Source organism: Phalacrocorax carbo, chromosome 10 (genome assembly GCF_963921805.1).
Source record: "Phalacrocorax carbo chromosome 10, bPhaCar2.1, whole genome shotgun sequence".
In the NCBI taxonomy this organism is placed as follows: domain Eukaryota; kingdom Metazoa; phylum Chordata; class Aves; order Suliformes; family Phalacrocoracidae; genus Phalacrocorax; species Phalacrocorax carbo.
The window spans coordinates 5729519-5746328 of record NC_087522.1 but is presented as its reverse complement, the minus strand read 5'-3'; the positions used below and the strand labels follow the sequence as shown (position 1 = coordinate 5746328).

General features: G+C 47.6%; 1 protein-coding gene across 3 annotated transcripts in view; it reads right to left on the bottom strand.

The window, feature by feature from the left end:
• Window positions 1–5824: 5824 nt before the first annotated feature.
• The window catches only part of TTYH3 (tweety family member 3), an 80118-nt gene continuing 69132 nt past the window's right edge, over window positions 5825–16810 (bottom strand). For all 3 annotated transcript variants that reach the window (XM_064461561.1, XM_064461563.1, XM_064461562.1), the window contains one exon: window positions 5825–11561. Coding sequence is in view for 2 of the 3 variants with exons in the window: in XM_064461562.1 (XP_064317632.1) it covers window positions 11490–11561 (72 nt within the window). In the remaining variant the exon portion in view is untranslated. The remainder of the gene's footprint in view (window positions 11562–16810) is intronic.

The window sequence follows — 16810 nt, the reverse complement described above, 5'->3', positions numbered from 1 at the left end:
CTGCCTTTCCCCAGCACACATCAATCTGGGCCAGGGACTGCATGGTGGGTACATGATTTGGTGCCCCTTGGCCCCCCCGGCGTGGGGTCAGCGAAGGGGAACTGCGTCAGGCGCAGGAAGCTGTGCCACCCGCCGCTCGCCCGCGTATTTTCCTATTGCTCATGAGGCTGCGGTTTCAGCAGCGCGGGCGCTTCCCGGCAGCGGTGCCGTCACGCTTTCTGCAGGCTGGCCTGCCTGTGCCCCCCCACCCCGGGTGGGATGGGGAGATGCGGCCAGGACAGGGCAGCACCCATCTTGCCCCAGGCAGGGCTGGGTGCAGGGGAGCCTGTTTACTGCAAACACCCCAAATCTCGTGTTACGTATCCACCAAGGCACTGGGGAGCCGTGGGCTGTGGCATGGGGCTGGGAGGTGCTCAGCATGGGGCAACACCTGGAGGGGGGTTAAAAATAAAAATAATAATAATTTAAAAAAAAGCCAAAACCAAACCAAACAAACCAAAACAAAAACACCCCATTGAGCCTTCGGGAGTGGGTGCAGGCTTGTCCCACACATCAGGCTCCCAGCCTCTCCCTCCTTCCTCCCTACTCGTGGGCCGAAAAGTAAATAAATACACGCATTAATAAACAAAAGGAAAACAAAAGCAAAGCCTGCTGTCTCACATACTTGGCGGGCTCATCAGGCCAGCCTGCTTTCATCTGCGCCCCAGCGCTGTTGTGGGATGTCCTGTTTACTCTTGCCAGCTCGCGGCAGCTGATAAGGCAGCTGTACCTTTTGGAGAGTGCTGGCGTCCCGTGGCGGGGTGGGGACAAGCCCGTTTTGATGAGGACACTGCTGCTATGTAGGACCACTGCTGTTGACACCACTGTGTCTAAGGGATGCTCCAGCACTGTGCCTGGCCAAAGGCTTTCCCGGTCCCTGGGTGGTTGCAGCATTGAGTGTACCGAGTAACATGCTGGTTTAGTACTTTGTATTACACGCCCACCTCCTATTTTTTTTTAATTTGCATTTGGGTCACTTGCTATCCTGGACTTCGTGTGAATCACTGCGTTCCCAGCCCAGCTGCAGCACGGGAGCATCGTGGCGCAGCGACTTCTCACTGGGCAGCTGTGTCTGCGCGGCGATGGGACGAACACCCATCCTGGCACTGACGGCAGCGAGAAATATTTGAGACTCAGGCTGGGAGGGGAAGTTGGGAGATGATGAAACTTGTGTGGATTGGCTCCAAATGCCACTTCCAGCCGCTCTGACCCAGCAAACTGGAATATTTGTGGGAAATGAACATAAAAGCGTCAGAATTGCAGGGCCTGAGCAATGCATACAACACTCCAGCTGTGGCTTTGCAAGTCACCCTTCCCAGCGCTGGGAGAGGAGAGTGCTGGGTCCCCGTGGGGGACATGAGCTGCACCCCACCATCTCTGTGCAGCTGGAGGCCATTAAATCCCCTACTAGCATCCTCTGTCTCAGAGGGAGGGGCTGCAAAGCCCTGTGGCTGCAGGGGAGCTGAGACACAGCACCGGGATGTGCAGGGCAGCTCCCCCCAGAAGCTGCTCCCAGCCATCGCCCACATCCCCTTTATTTTTTCACCTTTCTCCTATTTCCCACCCCTGCATCACCTGCAGGTCATTAAAATAAATACTCCCCGAGACCTCCAAAGTTTCTTTTCCACTTCCTGACTTTTAAGACCAGCCTTGAATCGATTAAACCCAATTTTCTCCCCACGGCCTGCCCCAGGGCTCCCAGCACCTGCTGCTTCTGGTCTGCCTCAGTCACCCAGTGGGGCCAGCTCTGCTTCTGTAGTCATTCGGCAAGCCAAGAGCAGAGGAGGTGACCTGAGCATCTTGAAAGCAGCTGATAACACTTCCCATGGCACTGCCCAATGAGATCCATGAAGCCATGGCACTGCTGTACAGCCCCGCTCCTAACCGCTCCGTCCTCCTCCTCAGCGGATGTGCCTCCCTCCATCCCCCCCAAACCAGGCGGCTGTACCAGGAGGCCGGTGCCAGGTCTGTGCCTCTCCTGCTGAGGGCAGGAGCCTGAAAGCAGCAGTGACACCACACAGCAAAGCAGTGGCACCACAGTGGTCAGTGCCGGGTGATGGTCTGACCACGTCCTCATCAGCCCAAAGGGTCCCTCTTTGGTTAGGGGGACACAGGAGGGGCTGTTGTGTTAGGAAACCCCTTTGGGAGCCGGGGCCGTGCTGGCTGCCTGCCCAAGCAGCCCTCCACTGGCCCTGGAGAAGCAGCATTTGGAGCAGACTATGAGTGACCGGGTGATTTATGGGGTGCAAGCACCAGGTCCCATGGTGCTCAGCTGGTGGGAAGAGGAAGCGGGTGGGAGAAAGACTCCGGCACCAGCATCTGCAACACCTCACAGCATCAAGGGAGCTGTGCTTCCGCCCACTCCCCTCCACGGACTGGGAGGGATTAAAAATCCCTGAGCAGGGATTTTTGCTGAGGTTATGGTGAGAAACGCTGCCTTCTCCAGGCAAAGACCTTCCTGCCTGCAGCCAAGACAAACTGCCCGGCGGTCCTGCGTGCAGCAATAGAGACATCGGCTACAGAAAAAGGCCTTCCACTCCTGCCACCACCCGTCCCTTCTCTGTCATGCTGAATGCAATGGCACAAGGGCATGGCACTGCGACTAGTTGCTCTGTCGCAGCAGCTGGACCGGCTACCCAAGGTGGCTGCACCCAGGCCACCTCCTTCCCTGCCCAGCCACCTGAGCCAGCGAAGGCTGCCAGCAAATGTGCCGGGTGGTCACATCCCTCTGCACCACAGTGCTGTGAGCCACAGAGCTGGTCCAGGCAGGGCTACAAACGTAGGGTGCAGGGGAGTCCTGCAGCATGGCTGACCGGGCCCAGGGCCAGCATCATTATCTCGCCCCTCTTGTGGCTGCCTCTGCTTGCAAACCCTTCCAACTGCCAAGAGCAGGACTTCAGCATCCCCATGTGGTCAGACAGATCTAAGTCTCTCTTCTTAGGCTTTTCTTTCAAGCTGACAGACCAGCGGGCACTCAGCTAGCTGTCCTGGCCACGCTCTCAGCGCAAGGAGAGGCCATGACCTCCTGAAAGCACACATGGTCTGGCAGAGTGGGACAGGGAGATGGGGTCATTCCTTGGGGACAGGCATGCTTCAGAAGGCATTAGAGGAGATGAGCTGCAATTTCAGCTGCCTTCCCCAGACACATGATGAGGCAGAATCCTGATGAGACCCTACCAAAGGAAAGCTGTGCCTCCAGCTCTCAAGTGCATCCAATGGAAGACACTGCGCAGAGCCAAGCGTCAGCAGCAGCAGCAGATGCTGCATGCACAGTGCACGTTCAGCAGAAAACATTACCTGTAGCACAGGCCATTTCCCACCCCAAGAGGTGACAGGAGGTGGGGACATTTTGTCAGTAAGTGCATCCTGGAGAGCATGCTGCAGCCACCAGCTCTGCCTGCCGTTTTTCCAGCTGCCAACCTACCGACAGCTCCAAGAGGCAACACTCTTGTTAGCACAGCTCAGCATACCACAGGACCAAATATATTTGAAAGCATCACCCCAGGGCATCCCTCCCTGCCTTATCTTAGAGGACAGAGATCTAACGGACCACTACTGAAGGCTGATCAGAAGGCAGGGTTTATTCAAACACATACCTCACCCTCCCCTCTGTTTTCTCCCAGCTCTGCATTGCTCAGGAGAGAGTCCTGCCCTGCTCCTGCTGGGACAGGGAGTGGTGCAGCAGGGTGAGCAAAGCCCGTGGCTGCTGGGGACAGCTGGCTGGAAAACATTGGGAAAGGTCACCGGACAGGTGGCCTTCACATGTTCCCATCCCTGGTGGGAGTCTATAAACCTGGTAAAACATTTACATGCTGACTCTGATGGGGGCTTTATTTCCCTTCACACCATCAGACTCCCTTGACTGCTCCAAGCCCTTTGCACCAGAGAGCAAGTTTAATCATCTTAGATCAGGGATGAAGATGGAAAACATGGGTTCCTCCTTTAGGGGAAATGAAAAAAAAAAAGAGGGGAGGCAAATCTGTCAATAATTAGTGAAGGGAGGAAACCTGGTGTCTGTTGAGACTCATGGCCATGAGGGTGGAAGGCAGCAAAAAGCCTTCTGTGATTCCGCGCTGAACCAATGGGCAGGACTTGAGGGCAAGAGTGTGGGTTTCAGCCATAAAAACACACACAGCGCTTAAAAAAAAATACAGCATTGACAGAGTTCAATTATTGCTTAGACCAGTTTGGCCTTCCAAGGAAACAGGACATACCTGTGCACACACACTCCCATGGGGAGCAGGGCAGAATCAGGGGCACCGAGGAGGAGGGTGCCCAGGAGCCCAGCTCAGGTCACAGGGCTGCAGGATTTGGCCCCCACTCCATGGCCTTCAGACTGGCTCTGCACTTTGCAGTGCCATCCAGCACCGCCAGCCTCGTCCTTGCAGCATCACCGGGTAGTTTAGGAGCTTTCTGCTTTAACCTGCAGTCAGATCAAGAGCAGTCAGCACTGCTGTCACCAAACCCTGCCAAGGGGCTTTTCCATGCCCTTTCCCACCCCACAGTTGTTTCGTCTTCCCCAAAAAGCCCACACTCCTGCCCGCTTCCCCTCGGCCCTCATCCTAGGGGTCTAGTTCAGGCATGGGGGCACCTGGCAGCAGGAGATGCTATTTCACTTTCCCCCAGTTTGGTGGGGGGGAGTTTCCCAAAGACCTACAGCTGGTAAGCGATGGGCTGAGGTCAGGAGCAAGAACAGCGCAGGAGACCAATCCCTCGATTTGACTGGCAGGATCAGGCAGAACACAGATCAAGGGAATTACAGGAAGGTAATGGTTTTAGTTAACTACTTGATAGAGATGTGGCAGAGTGGGCCTGCGATCAGAGAACAGTACAAACGAAGAACTAAAAAGAAACCCACAATAGCCCAGGGCAGAGCCGAGAAAGACGAGCCCTCACTGAGCTGCACCAGCTCCCTCGTCTCCCCGCGTGACGCTACCAAAGGCACATGTATACATTTCACTGCCTTCTGAAGAGGGAAGCCTTGGCAGTGGCTGAGCGGGTGGTGTATCCCGCATACCGCTTTGCCACGCCTTGTAATTCTGCTGGCGAAAATGAACCGCTTGCATTCACTGGTGCTCCGGCCTAAGCAAAGCAGCAGAGGGGGCTTAGGGGGGTATCCCATGCCACGACACCATGAACAGGGTGAACATCTCTACAGGCTGATGTACCACAACTGCTCCAGCATCTTCTGCAGCGGTGCCTGTAGCCCCGCAGAGGTCCCCGGTACGAGGACAGCCCCACAGCAGGCACAAGCCCGGCTCCATGCCCCCATCCAGGCTCACCCCACCAAATCTCACCCTCCCAAGCTCCACAGACCACTCAGGAGGGGTACAAGCCACATAGTTTCTAAAGCAGGATTAGTGCAATTTCCCCTGGATGACATGACATGTCTGTACTGCTTATTTTTCTTCAGAGGTTCTTTTGAAGCTGTCCATTTAAATTTCAACAGTCCAGTCTGCAACTTGGATCAGAAATCACAAAGTCTATGATTTCTAACAGCAACCAGATCAGGCTGAGACCTACAAGTGAAGGAAGAAAGTAGCCCTGTTACTACCTGTGCCCACGCTTCACCTCACGTAGCAGAAGCGACACTAGTATTTGGTTTCTGTAGTACAGGGCACTCACACCTATTCCTTCCACTCTCTACTAGCTATTAGACTTTATGGCTCTGTTACCCATCCTCACTTCATGGATCTACCACAACATATAAAAGGTAACAGAAATTCAGGCAGGTTCATGAACAAGGGGAAAAAAGTGAGAAAATAAGAATCAATAAATAGGAACAGTAGTTTTAAACTGTTTATTTTTAAAACATGAAACCCAAGCTGAATAGAAACCACAGAAATTACATTTAGGTTTTTTGTTTAGTATTTGCAAACCAAAAAGTTACAGTAAAAAATAGCTACATTACAATCAATAGAACTACAGAATTAAAAGTAAAGATACAAAAATGGGCTCAATCCTCTTTAACCCTCACAATTTAAAAACATTTTGGGTAAGTGCAGGAACACTTGAAAGAAACTAGCAGGTCCAAAGTTTTAAAAAAAATTATATATATTTATATATTATATATGTATATAAAGTGGTATGATATACAACCATTATGGTTAAGAAGAAAAAACAGAAAAGTTACAAAAAGGCCAGGTACATGTTCACCATTAGGTTTCTGTGCACAGTGTCCAAGAAAATAAACTTCTCTCTGAATGATGTGAATAAAACTCATGGGGCCTCCCGTTAACAAGGGACCTGAGGCACGTGACGTGACGGCTGGGCAGCTGCACCCAATGCAGAGGACAATGAAAGAAATGAAGCTTTTCTGGGACTTCAGTGGCTTCCTGGGCAGAGGCCACTGGAGAAGTCTTGGTGTGAGATTAGAGGAGGAACAGGAAGGAAGGAGCTGGGAATTGCATAGTGAGGAGCAATGTGGTATCAAATATGCAGAGCACCTAAGAGCTTCATGCTACAGTTATCCTCTTCAGGAAATGAATATTTTAAACTTTCTGGTTGTACATCAATTTATGTTCCACTTCGTTCATGCATGCAGCCGCAGGGGCTGGGTGAGCACCTGGGAGCTCCAAGCCACCAGTAACCCATCCCTTCTCTCTCCCAGCTGGGCAACACGCTCACCATCACAGCTCAGCAGGAGATCCCACTCCCCCCAAAAAGCACAGATCACTTGCTAGCCATCTAGGAACTGCTACCAAAACATCCCACACTTCTGCTGGGCCTCCTGGAGTGACGAGGGAAGCCAGCCATAGCACACACACAAATAACTTCTAGAAAAGGGGAGTAGGCTGTGATGAAAGAAGCCACCTGGTTAAAGGTACAGATTAAGTCTTGTCAGGCCTCTTCTCTCAAGGCATTAGATCTAGTCCTTGGTAGCTCCCTGGAGGGCTTTTCCCCTCCCACCCAGAGATGTTCACTGAGTTATACTACTAGACTTCTTGAGTTGGGGAAGACCCTGGCTTTTCCTTGGTCCCCAGGCAAGACATACTTCAAAGACAGCTCCTCTCCCTAGCAAAGGGAAAACCCACCCACCTCATCTACTCCTGACTCAGGTGGGGTGGCTAGAATCGACAAGCCAAGACACTTCTCTCTTCTTCAAAGGGCTCAGCATGGTATTTCAGTTGCTGCTAGAAGGAAGAGAAGGCGGGACCAGAAGTGAAGCATGGGTTTAACTCACACGAGTACCTGTACCTTGCTCTTGCAGGTATCCACCCACTCCTACCTGCTATCACCCTGCAGCACCCAAAGCTCTCATAAGCGATGGCTAAGCAGGCCCCTGAGAAATAGTTTACTCAGAAAGGCCAAACTTTTCATGTATTTTTAGGGAGCTGCTACGGAAAACCTAACTTATGCTTACTTAAAACCCCATGCACTGTGTCCCCCCTCAAAGCACTCAAATGAACATCCTTGCATCTTGGCTGAGATGACTGTACACAGAAAATTAACACCTATCAAATGAAGAAAACTTAAAAAGGACAGGAGGGGAAGGGAGCACTCCATCCTTCACATTTGGATACATGGATGCACACTAAAAATCTTAGCTTGAACCCTTTTATCAGCACATAAAATGAACTCAGTTTAATAATACATACAGGATACAAACACTACAGTTATATTCCCAAGACAGCACAAGAAATTCACAGCCAAGTCTTGTTTCAATTTCCTTTACAATTACAATGCAGTCTTGAACACTGGACACAAGAGTCCAACATGCTATTTACATTTCACATTGTGGAGATGTTTGTGTGCTTGGAAGAGTTCTCAGTTCCAAAAGAAAGCGTCATTCACACATGATGATGCAGTGGAAATAAACCAAGCCAACCAGACAAGCCAATGACCACATTTGTGCTTCTGAAAAAGTAACATGAAGTGTCTTCACTGATGCAGTCACCTTCAACCAGACAAGCTGCCTTCCATTTTGCAGTCGGCGAGGTGTCCAGAGGCCATTCTCCTCTCCCCTGAATTCTGGACCCCCTTGCTAGCAACCGGTAACATAAGTCATGTTCCCATAAGGTCAGCTGGGACACACCAAGTGATATGGCCTTGGCATTTTGTCACATTAAAAACAGAGACACAATGGAAGAGAGAGAAGTCTCTACAGCTTTACCTCCTACAGCTTGAAGAGTTCGGACTCCCTCAACCATGAATGCCATCTAGAACAGATGAGTCTTCGCCAGATAGCACCTGCTGTTCACCCGAGAGGGAGGCACAGAGTCTGGGAGATCTTGGCTTTCAAAAGTCCACTCCTCAGACAAAATGTGACCATATGGATGAGGCTGATTATGTTGCAGCCATAAGAATAGGCAAAGGCCATCTGTTCTTCAGCAGATCTGTTCCGACCAGCCTGCAGAAATGCCACACTGTTGCTCAAGGTTCCAGTAACAAAAAAAAAACCCCAAAACAAAAAGAAAGTAATAACAAACCGAAAGAAACCCATTTGTCTGTGTTTTCTATCCAGCGCTCTGCACAGCATGCAGCGGGGCAGCAGAGTTCCAGGATGCTTTACAAAAGTGCAATATCCATGTCAAGTAAAGGAAGTGCTGGCTGGACAAAGGTACACAGCTCACACTGCAGTCATGTTACGCTGGCCTCCAGAGAGCAAAATATTATCTCCGTAACATTCTTTCTGGTTATATTTTGAAGTCACAGAGCACATCTCCACATCTGTGCCTTGCTGCAAGCCCCAAACATTGTCAGAAGTTGTTCTGGGTGTTATGAGTGGCTATGCCAAACCTTGGAAGGAAGCGGGTCAAGGTGGCTGCTCCATTAGATGCTGCTAACAAAAAAGCATAGGCTCGCTCCCCCGTTATCCCTGCTGACACAGACAATACCACTGTGACAATTTAGATCCAACCCAAAGTGCAGTCACATGCATATTCAGGATGCATTCTGTATACAGAAATGTCAATATACAGAAGCACTTTTTTCACAGGGTTTCCCACACCCTCCAGCCTTCAAAACACTTGCCTTCAATGAGTAGGACCAGGCCACAGATTTTAGGGAGCTCCCCTAAAATTGATAGTGTAAGTAGCAATCCGATCACATCCTTGCAAGGAAGGATGATGGCAGAACAACTCAGTCTTGATAAGGATTTTATGGCTCTTGTTTCTTTCTTCCAAGCAAGGGGAAGGTTCAGCTCCCCCTAGATAGCAGTGGCATGCTTTGGGCCCTGCAAGCTAACCATGCCACATGCCTGCACACCCAGCTCTCCCAGTAGGCTTTAAGACAGGGTGGAGAAAGCCTGGTGCTCATGAGCCACAGTGTCCCTCCATACCACCTGTGACTATATTTCCCTGCCCTTGTTATTTGATAACAGAGAGGTATGTTTCAGTGTGAAGCCCATCAAATGTGTCTGAAAGGGCATACTCAGTCCTGAGCAAGAAAATTCTGCTTACAGAGATTTATGGTGAAGTGTGAAGTTTTCTCCAAAACCTTCTCTTCCCATCTGCATGGTGGTGCCTCCTCCCTGTCTCTCTCACTCCTTTGAATGGCAACAGCTGGCCTACAGCGTTTGCAGCCTATTAGTGGTTTCTATCCTAAGAGGAGTCTCAAAGCTTGCTCTTCCACAGAGCTGGTACCATTTTACAGCAGATACCACCATCCTAGTTAGCTACCTGCTAGGAGCAATTGCTACCTCACTGCAAGAAGGCAACTGACTTGAGTAAAGGCAGATTGGTAGATTCTGTGCCCCATACAGCAAACGTGGGTGAACAGACATCAAGTCTGAACATCACTGAGGTGAAGACTAACTGCCTCTGCCAATGGCTCAACTCCAGTCTGGGAGACTTCTCCCCCTTTCTTTACTCTGCCAGTTATTTAATATAATGCTCAGCAGCTACACTATGATGCCCCTGGTCAGAGGTAAAAGGACAAAAAAGGAACATCGTAGTTGCCCTACTGAAAGGGCAGTACTCAACAGTACCTTCCAAGAGGCAGTCTCCTCTTTCAGTAGGAAGCTGTCAGCGCCCTTCAGAGCACTGCTCTTCAGTGGGAAGTACAGCACCAATGGAGGATGTTGCCCTCTGCAGGCACACAGCTGCCCTTTGCAAGCCTTGTTCTGCCTTATGTCTAGAAAAATGCCTTACACGTGCCTTAATATGGTCAGATAGTGGTTAGCAACATGCCTTGAAAAACAAAATGAAATAAAATAGAATAAAATAAAAACCTGTTCTGACAGTCACAATACTCTCCAGATGTCTTTTGGGTTTCTGATTCTGGAACACAGAAGAAGATATACTGACAATCTTGTGAGTTTGTTAGGAACAAGGCTCCGAAAACTTCTTTCAATGCCAGTTCAGCAACCCTGTGCTGTGAATTACGATTTTTAAAAAACAAACACAAACCCCAAAACCCCAGAAAAGAAAAAATCCAGCAGAGTCCACAGGTCACTCCTGCAGGGAAAGCTTGCATTTGCTAAAAATCCATTGGTGCTTCCAGTCTCCCTTGCTTTTGCAAGCTGACTCTCCCATAAGATCTAGCATCAGAGAGCTGAAACTCCTTAGTGCAAAAATACCCCCCATAAAGTCTTTTCTTGGAAAAAATTTGGCACCAAGTAGGTGTCTGGCTCCTGTTTTTATCTGTGTGTCAGCCTCATAAAGGCAGCACCCAGAATTCCATCTACAAGTACCTGGGCTTCCCTGATAGAGCAGAGAGGTCAGGTTCAGAGCAATGGACGGGGTAGTTGACTGGTGCTGGGTCCCCCCGCTCCTCCTCGAGGATTCACATGCTAGATACAGTGAGAAAGAAAAAGGCATTTTCTTAATGGATTTGTTTGTTAAAAAAAGGTTATCCAGGGTAGTGGAATGGTTTGCTCTAGAAGAGCCCCAGGCTCCCAAACTACAGCAGATATGCAATGACGCCATGAGGCAGGGGTTTCCCTCCTCCCTCACACAGGGCACCGGACCAGAGGACTCCCCCAAAACGCTGCATCAGGCATTGACTCAGCTTTCCCTCATTGTATACTAGAGTCACAGACCCCAAGCCTTTGTTTCTTCAGTGTGTGACAGACTGTTGATCCCACCGCAGAAGCGAAGATCTACCACCATCTTTCACCAAGTCCCTCTAGGGAACAGAAGGGGAAAAAGAGGGGCAGAAGATATTCAGAAAAAGTTGGTGATAAGCTACTCTGATAAAGTTGGCGGCAGGCAGGTGCACCCTGTTTCTTGCCTGGGCACTCTCAGTTGCTTGCCTGCACGTGCTTGCTCTCTCTCGCGCATCAGGTACAACAAGGTAAAGGCTTAAATTCAAAAGGGACTTCCACTCCAGTGGGCAGGTACCAGGTTGGAGGGGTGGTCTGGACTGGAGAAACAGGAGGAGCTGCACTGGATTTTGGGCAGAACAGCAGGATTGTTCTACGAGGACAGCACAGGGGCACAGCAGTTGGCACATTGTTTAGTCTGACTGCATGTGTGGGTTTTGTTTTTTTTTGCTTTTGCTTTTTCATTTTAATGCACACTGCCAGCATCTGGACGAGGTTGGTTGGTGGCGAGGTATTTGGCTCTCATGCTGGAGGTGTACTGGAGGAAGACAAGACAAAAAAAAAACAAACAGAACAAACAGAACAGAAAAGTAAGTCAGGATGACTAATGTAAACACAGAACCACAGATTACGACCACCTCCCAGCATACAATGGTCTGTATTTCCAGTAAGCATATCAAGGAGCTGCTGCTGCCCTGGTCTGACAAGGAAAGTTTCACAAGCCACTGCATAGTCAAGTCTGAGTTACATACTGTCAGCCTGCTGCAAGGATGCTGGCCAAGTCAGTGCAGATGGGCTAATGATTTATCCAAGCTCTCTACAGAGAGGGAAATCCAATAGTCATTGAGTCGAAATACACGAATCTTGGCCTGGGAGAAGAGCGCAAAATGGAAAAGATGCAGATGTAAAAACCCACAACACACGTCCATCCTCTCTTAGTCATGTTGTTGCTTTCAACCATGCCAGAAAAGGAGGTTGGAAAGAACATGGGCGTACACTGCACTTTTACTTTGCGTTTTATGGCAATGACGGCGTCAGAAAACTGCATGCACCACAGATGGGCAGTTTGAAAGAAAAGCGTGGAAGACTTTATGCCCAAGAAAGAACAGACCCTGTCAGACTGGAAACAGGCTGCCATCAAACAAGATGACCTTTGCTAACAGTTTTCAGATGGGTAATAATCTACTGTGGCTTGGGATCCAACCTGTGTACCATGCAGCAGTAGACAAGATTCCAGCTTGCGGGTGAGAAAAGAAAGTCAGAAAGATGAGAGGTTGTTTTGGGTGGGGAGGATTATTTTTTCTTATTTTCTTTTTTTGTTTCAAGCAAGGTAATCCAAAACAGCTCCCAGAAGTTACTCAGGTAACATATGCCATTCAGCTTTGAATAACAAGCTGAAAAGCATGTAAATATTATCCAGCAGTAAGAACAAAAGACTTTGCCTCTTTATGCCAATGTGTTCAATGCCTTTATCATGACCACATTACCGCTTCTGGGATTCTGCTACCATGATAGTAACAACCAAGCAATGAGGACAGACATTTTATTCCTCTTTTTATACCAGCTGGAGCTTGAATTATTCTATAATACCCACATTTTACTTCCCAAGAGTGCCCTTCAGCATACTGACTTTTTATTACCTTTAAAACCGAACCACATAAAATAGCCGGTTAAGCTGGCAAAGAGACAACTAAAAGGCAGTTCCACACCAGGAGGAATGATTTATCTTGCCCACTGGGAAAGAACATTATAAGACATCTCTAGGCTCTCAAAAGCTCAGCTGTCCAAAGAGGTTTTCAGAGAATTAACAGTATTTTATCAGTTTTCCTTCAAAGACTGACCCAGGATGAACCGCCACACAATAGAAGAGAGAATCTGCTCTTTTGGCAGAACTGACCCCATTGGCACAAGATGAAGACACCTGTGGCTTATTTGCACACTCATCTTTTAGTGTCTTCCATAATTGGAAAACTTTTTACAGAACATGGTTCTTAACATAAAACTCTGGCCCAGAAATGGCATCCATATTTAGAAGACAAAGGGTTCATCTGTTCTATCTCTTTTTAAGATGTATTTTTGTCAGTGAGAAGGAAAAAGGTAGAAAATATCAAGCTGAGACAGTTTAAGGACTGTATTGTATACAGTTTATTAAATGTGATTACTGTTTCAGAACTAAAGTTTAGGGCATATTGAAACATATGAGACTAACCCAACAGGCTCAGGGACGCCTAGAAGTCAAAGAACTTTCTCATAGACTAAGTAGGGCACATTTCAGATAGTGCAATGCTGAGATTACCAGCCAAACATCACGCTAAGAAGAGGGTCTTAGAAGGAAAAATGCATTCAGTTGCTCAGTTTCCATTTGTATTCGGTCTAGTCACATGTGATAGGAGATGAGTATGAACAGAGAATGTCCATGTGCCAAGGTTTTGTAAGAAGTACTCAGAAAAAAATCTCAGATCATGGAAGGTCATTGTGCATCTTCCTGGACAAATCGTATAGGTTCAGAACACAACATGCAACATCAACTTTCTTTTGAGCATTAAAATCAAGAAAGGCCACTTGATGAACTGCATGTCCAGGATGTACAAAGTACACCCAGCATGGAAGGAGAAGTTGAAAAGAATTTACTCCTCCCTCCATCAAGAAAACACCCCACTGTTGTTTAAGGTCACTAAAACAAAGTAATCAGGAGCATGAGATTTGGGCAGTCAAGCAGAGGGCATTTTACATTCAAACCTACCTGCAATCCACAAGGACCAAACCAAGACTCAGAGTAGTCAGAGTTAGGGCTGATGTTCTCTCCTTAAGTCAGGATTTTTGTGCCTTTTTACCTTTTCCCATTACAGTTTGAACAAGTTACTCCTTCTGTTAAAGTATATTTTTAATGACCATGATAAGTATGATTGAAACCTGGAAGTAGAGAGCTAACATTTCACTGTGCACCTCTCATAACTAGCACAGCTCTGTCAGTGTGCACTGGACCTTCAGTCACTGCATTAGACTCCATGCACGAATGCTTTGCTCCACATGCTGTTGACTCTAGTTCCTTATCCAAGTCCTTCAGTGCATCCTCTGATGGGAAGCAGAGGAAAGATGCTGTGAAGTACACAGATCCCAAAATCTGGGCAGGCCAGCAAATGGAGATGTATCAGCAGACACTTGCCATTCACATGGATATGAAACCAAACTATTATCCATAGTTAAAATAACTAAGTCTTTAGCTCCTTTAAAAAGTAATTCTAAAGACTTAAAGCCTGAGCACAGTTCAGAGCTAAGGAGGTCTTGGACTCTATGCTGTGGTAACCTGGATACAGTGTGCGACACAGCTATAAGGTATACAGTTGCATTTAGTTTCCTTTAAAGAGGAGCTTTCATAGAAGGTTAAAGAACATGCACAATGCAGTCATTCTTCCAGTACTCTCGCTGGAAGTACCCATGTGCCTGAAGACCCTCATTTACCCTTTCAAAAACAGCACAGAGGACAAGTTTCAACCCATACCTTCACTGTCTGCTACCCTAAAAAGAGTACCTAAAAGACTTCTTGTTACTGTTTCTCCTGGTGGCTTGTTGCTATTCAACACAGCAGACCTCTCAGTCACTTACCAGTCACCTAGAGCAAACGCAGCTGATTGCGCACAAGTTTTATTTTTGTATTTCTCTACAGAAAAAAAAAGTCTCTCCTTCACATTCAGACTTGTTGAGGGTATAAACTTTCATGGGTATGGTTTGCCAGCACATACTAGTTAGGTGCTTAACACATACAGCTTGTGTACAAAGGAATCATTGGTTGAAAAAAAAAAATTAATAGGAATAATCAGTCAATTTTAGAGACAATAAGTTCCACCAATTCCTGCGAACTGTACAGACCCCGAGTACCTCACAGCTAACTGAGCTATGCTGGAAGATGACTTAGGATATGAAACCCTGACCCCAAGTATAAACCATTTACTATTTGTAGTTAAAACGCAAGCATATATCTGTCTTCAGCTATCCTGACTTTGATTCCCTGCCAGAGTTATTCAGGTAATCTAATAAAGACTAAAGCTTCTGGATTCAAGTTCTTAAGGGTTGATCTCAAATAGCTAGAGCACAGTAAACACACAGGGTTTGGTATCATTATGTATGGGAGGTACAAGATGCAGGGAAACAGCCAATTCTAGCCAGTGGGTTCTGAATTCAAAGGGACTTAAGTTTTTCAAGTCAAAAGAACAAAGCTTCTGATTGTTTTGTTTATTTTTAAAGTCTTGGAAAGAATGCAATGCCTTTTTCTTAGCCCTGCAGAGAGCCACATTAAACTCTGGGTGTGATCTTCAGTAAACAGAAGACAGTGGAGACTGAGATCAGGTCATGTTTCAGCCCAGAGGAGATTTCAAGTCCAGAATTAAGACACTAGAATTTCCCCCGGCCCCAAGCAATAGATTATTTCATGGAACAGACCCATCTAACATTGCTACAATACCACCTGCAGGAATCAAAAAGCAGAAAAAACACCATAAACTGATGCCCCAGAACAGTCTTTGCAAGGCTTAAGAGAGAAGAAAGTTGTGCCCCTTTCAAGGGTACTAGCACCATGCTTCAAGACAAGTTTGTTTGCATTCATGCACTACGGCAGAGGGCATCAAGACACCCAGTTCAGACAGTACCCTTCACAGCATGTCACAGGGCAGGCAGACAAATGGAAAGAGGCAGCAAGGATGCAGACCAAGCAGCAACATGACAGAAAGGAATCCAATGCAAGGTTGGCAAAAATCCCAACAAGAACGGCAGAAAAGAAGGAACAGCAGCTTTACAGACATGTATTTCTGGGAACAGAATGTAAGATACGGGTCATTGATTTCATGAGCCAAAAGCAACGGCCCCTCTGCTCCAACTGGAACCATCACCTTCCAGTTACTGTGTGACTGTAGTTCCCTTGACAGAGCACTGTCCTTTGTATCAGGTGAGTTGCCTGGTAGCTGTAATTATACCTATATTCAACCAAGCTAAAAAACTACAAGGCCTAATGCAGGCCACCTACTCTTTCTGTAGGCACGTGGCTTTGTCATAGACAACTCTGAGAAAAGAAACACTGGCTATCTTAGAGAACACCAGCAACTACATCCCATTAGCTGTTCAGACAGCGAAATGGTACTAGGAGGGCCCTGTTCACAGAACTTGTGGGACATAAATGGGATGATTTGGACACACAGAGAACAAACAAAACAGTAAAAGGTTTTGAAACAGAATGAAACAAATCTGAGTGCTTATGTCTGGACCCTTGGAAGTGTTTTTTAAACTTGCTCCTTTCTGACTTTAAATGCAAGGATAAAAGGAGAAGCTGCACACAGATCTAACAGGCAATGAAGTAACTCTTCAGGACAGGCCACCATTACCAGCTAGGATCTTTCAAGAAATTAAAAATCCTACTGAGGAGCTTAAAGCTTGTGGCAGGTTTCGGGCCTGTGCTGTTATGACCAGTCAAGACAAATGGAACAGCTTAGGCCTCAAGGGAAGTCAAAAGCTGAATTAAGACAACCAGTCACAGCTGAAAAGCTGCTAGTGGGTTCTCTTTACTTCTAGAAAATGGCTTTTTGTCATGGGAGAACCTGTATTCTGCATTTGAAAGGAAAGGCTAGTTCTACATCTGAGCAGCACTGAGTACTAAGTGTTCAAGCTGTTCTCAAGTGTGGACTCTGAGTTAAAGCTGCTGGTAGTTAACCTTTGTGAGGCATGGGTGCCTATAACCCTCACAACGTGCACCAGAAGCCTTTGCAGGGTTGATACTGCTCCTTAATGCTGCACCAG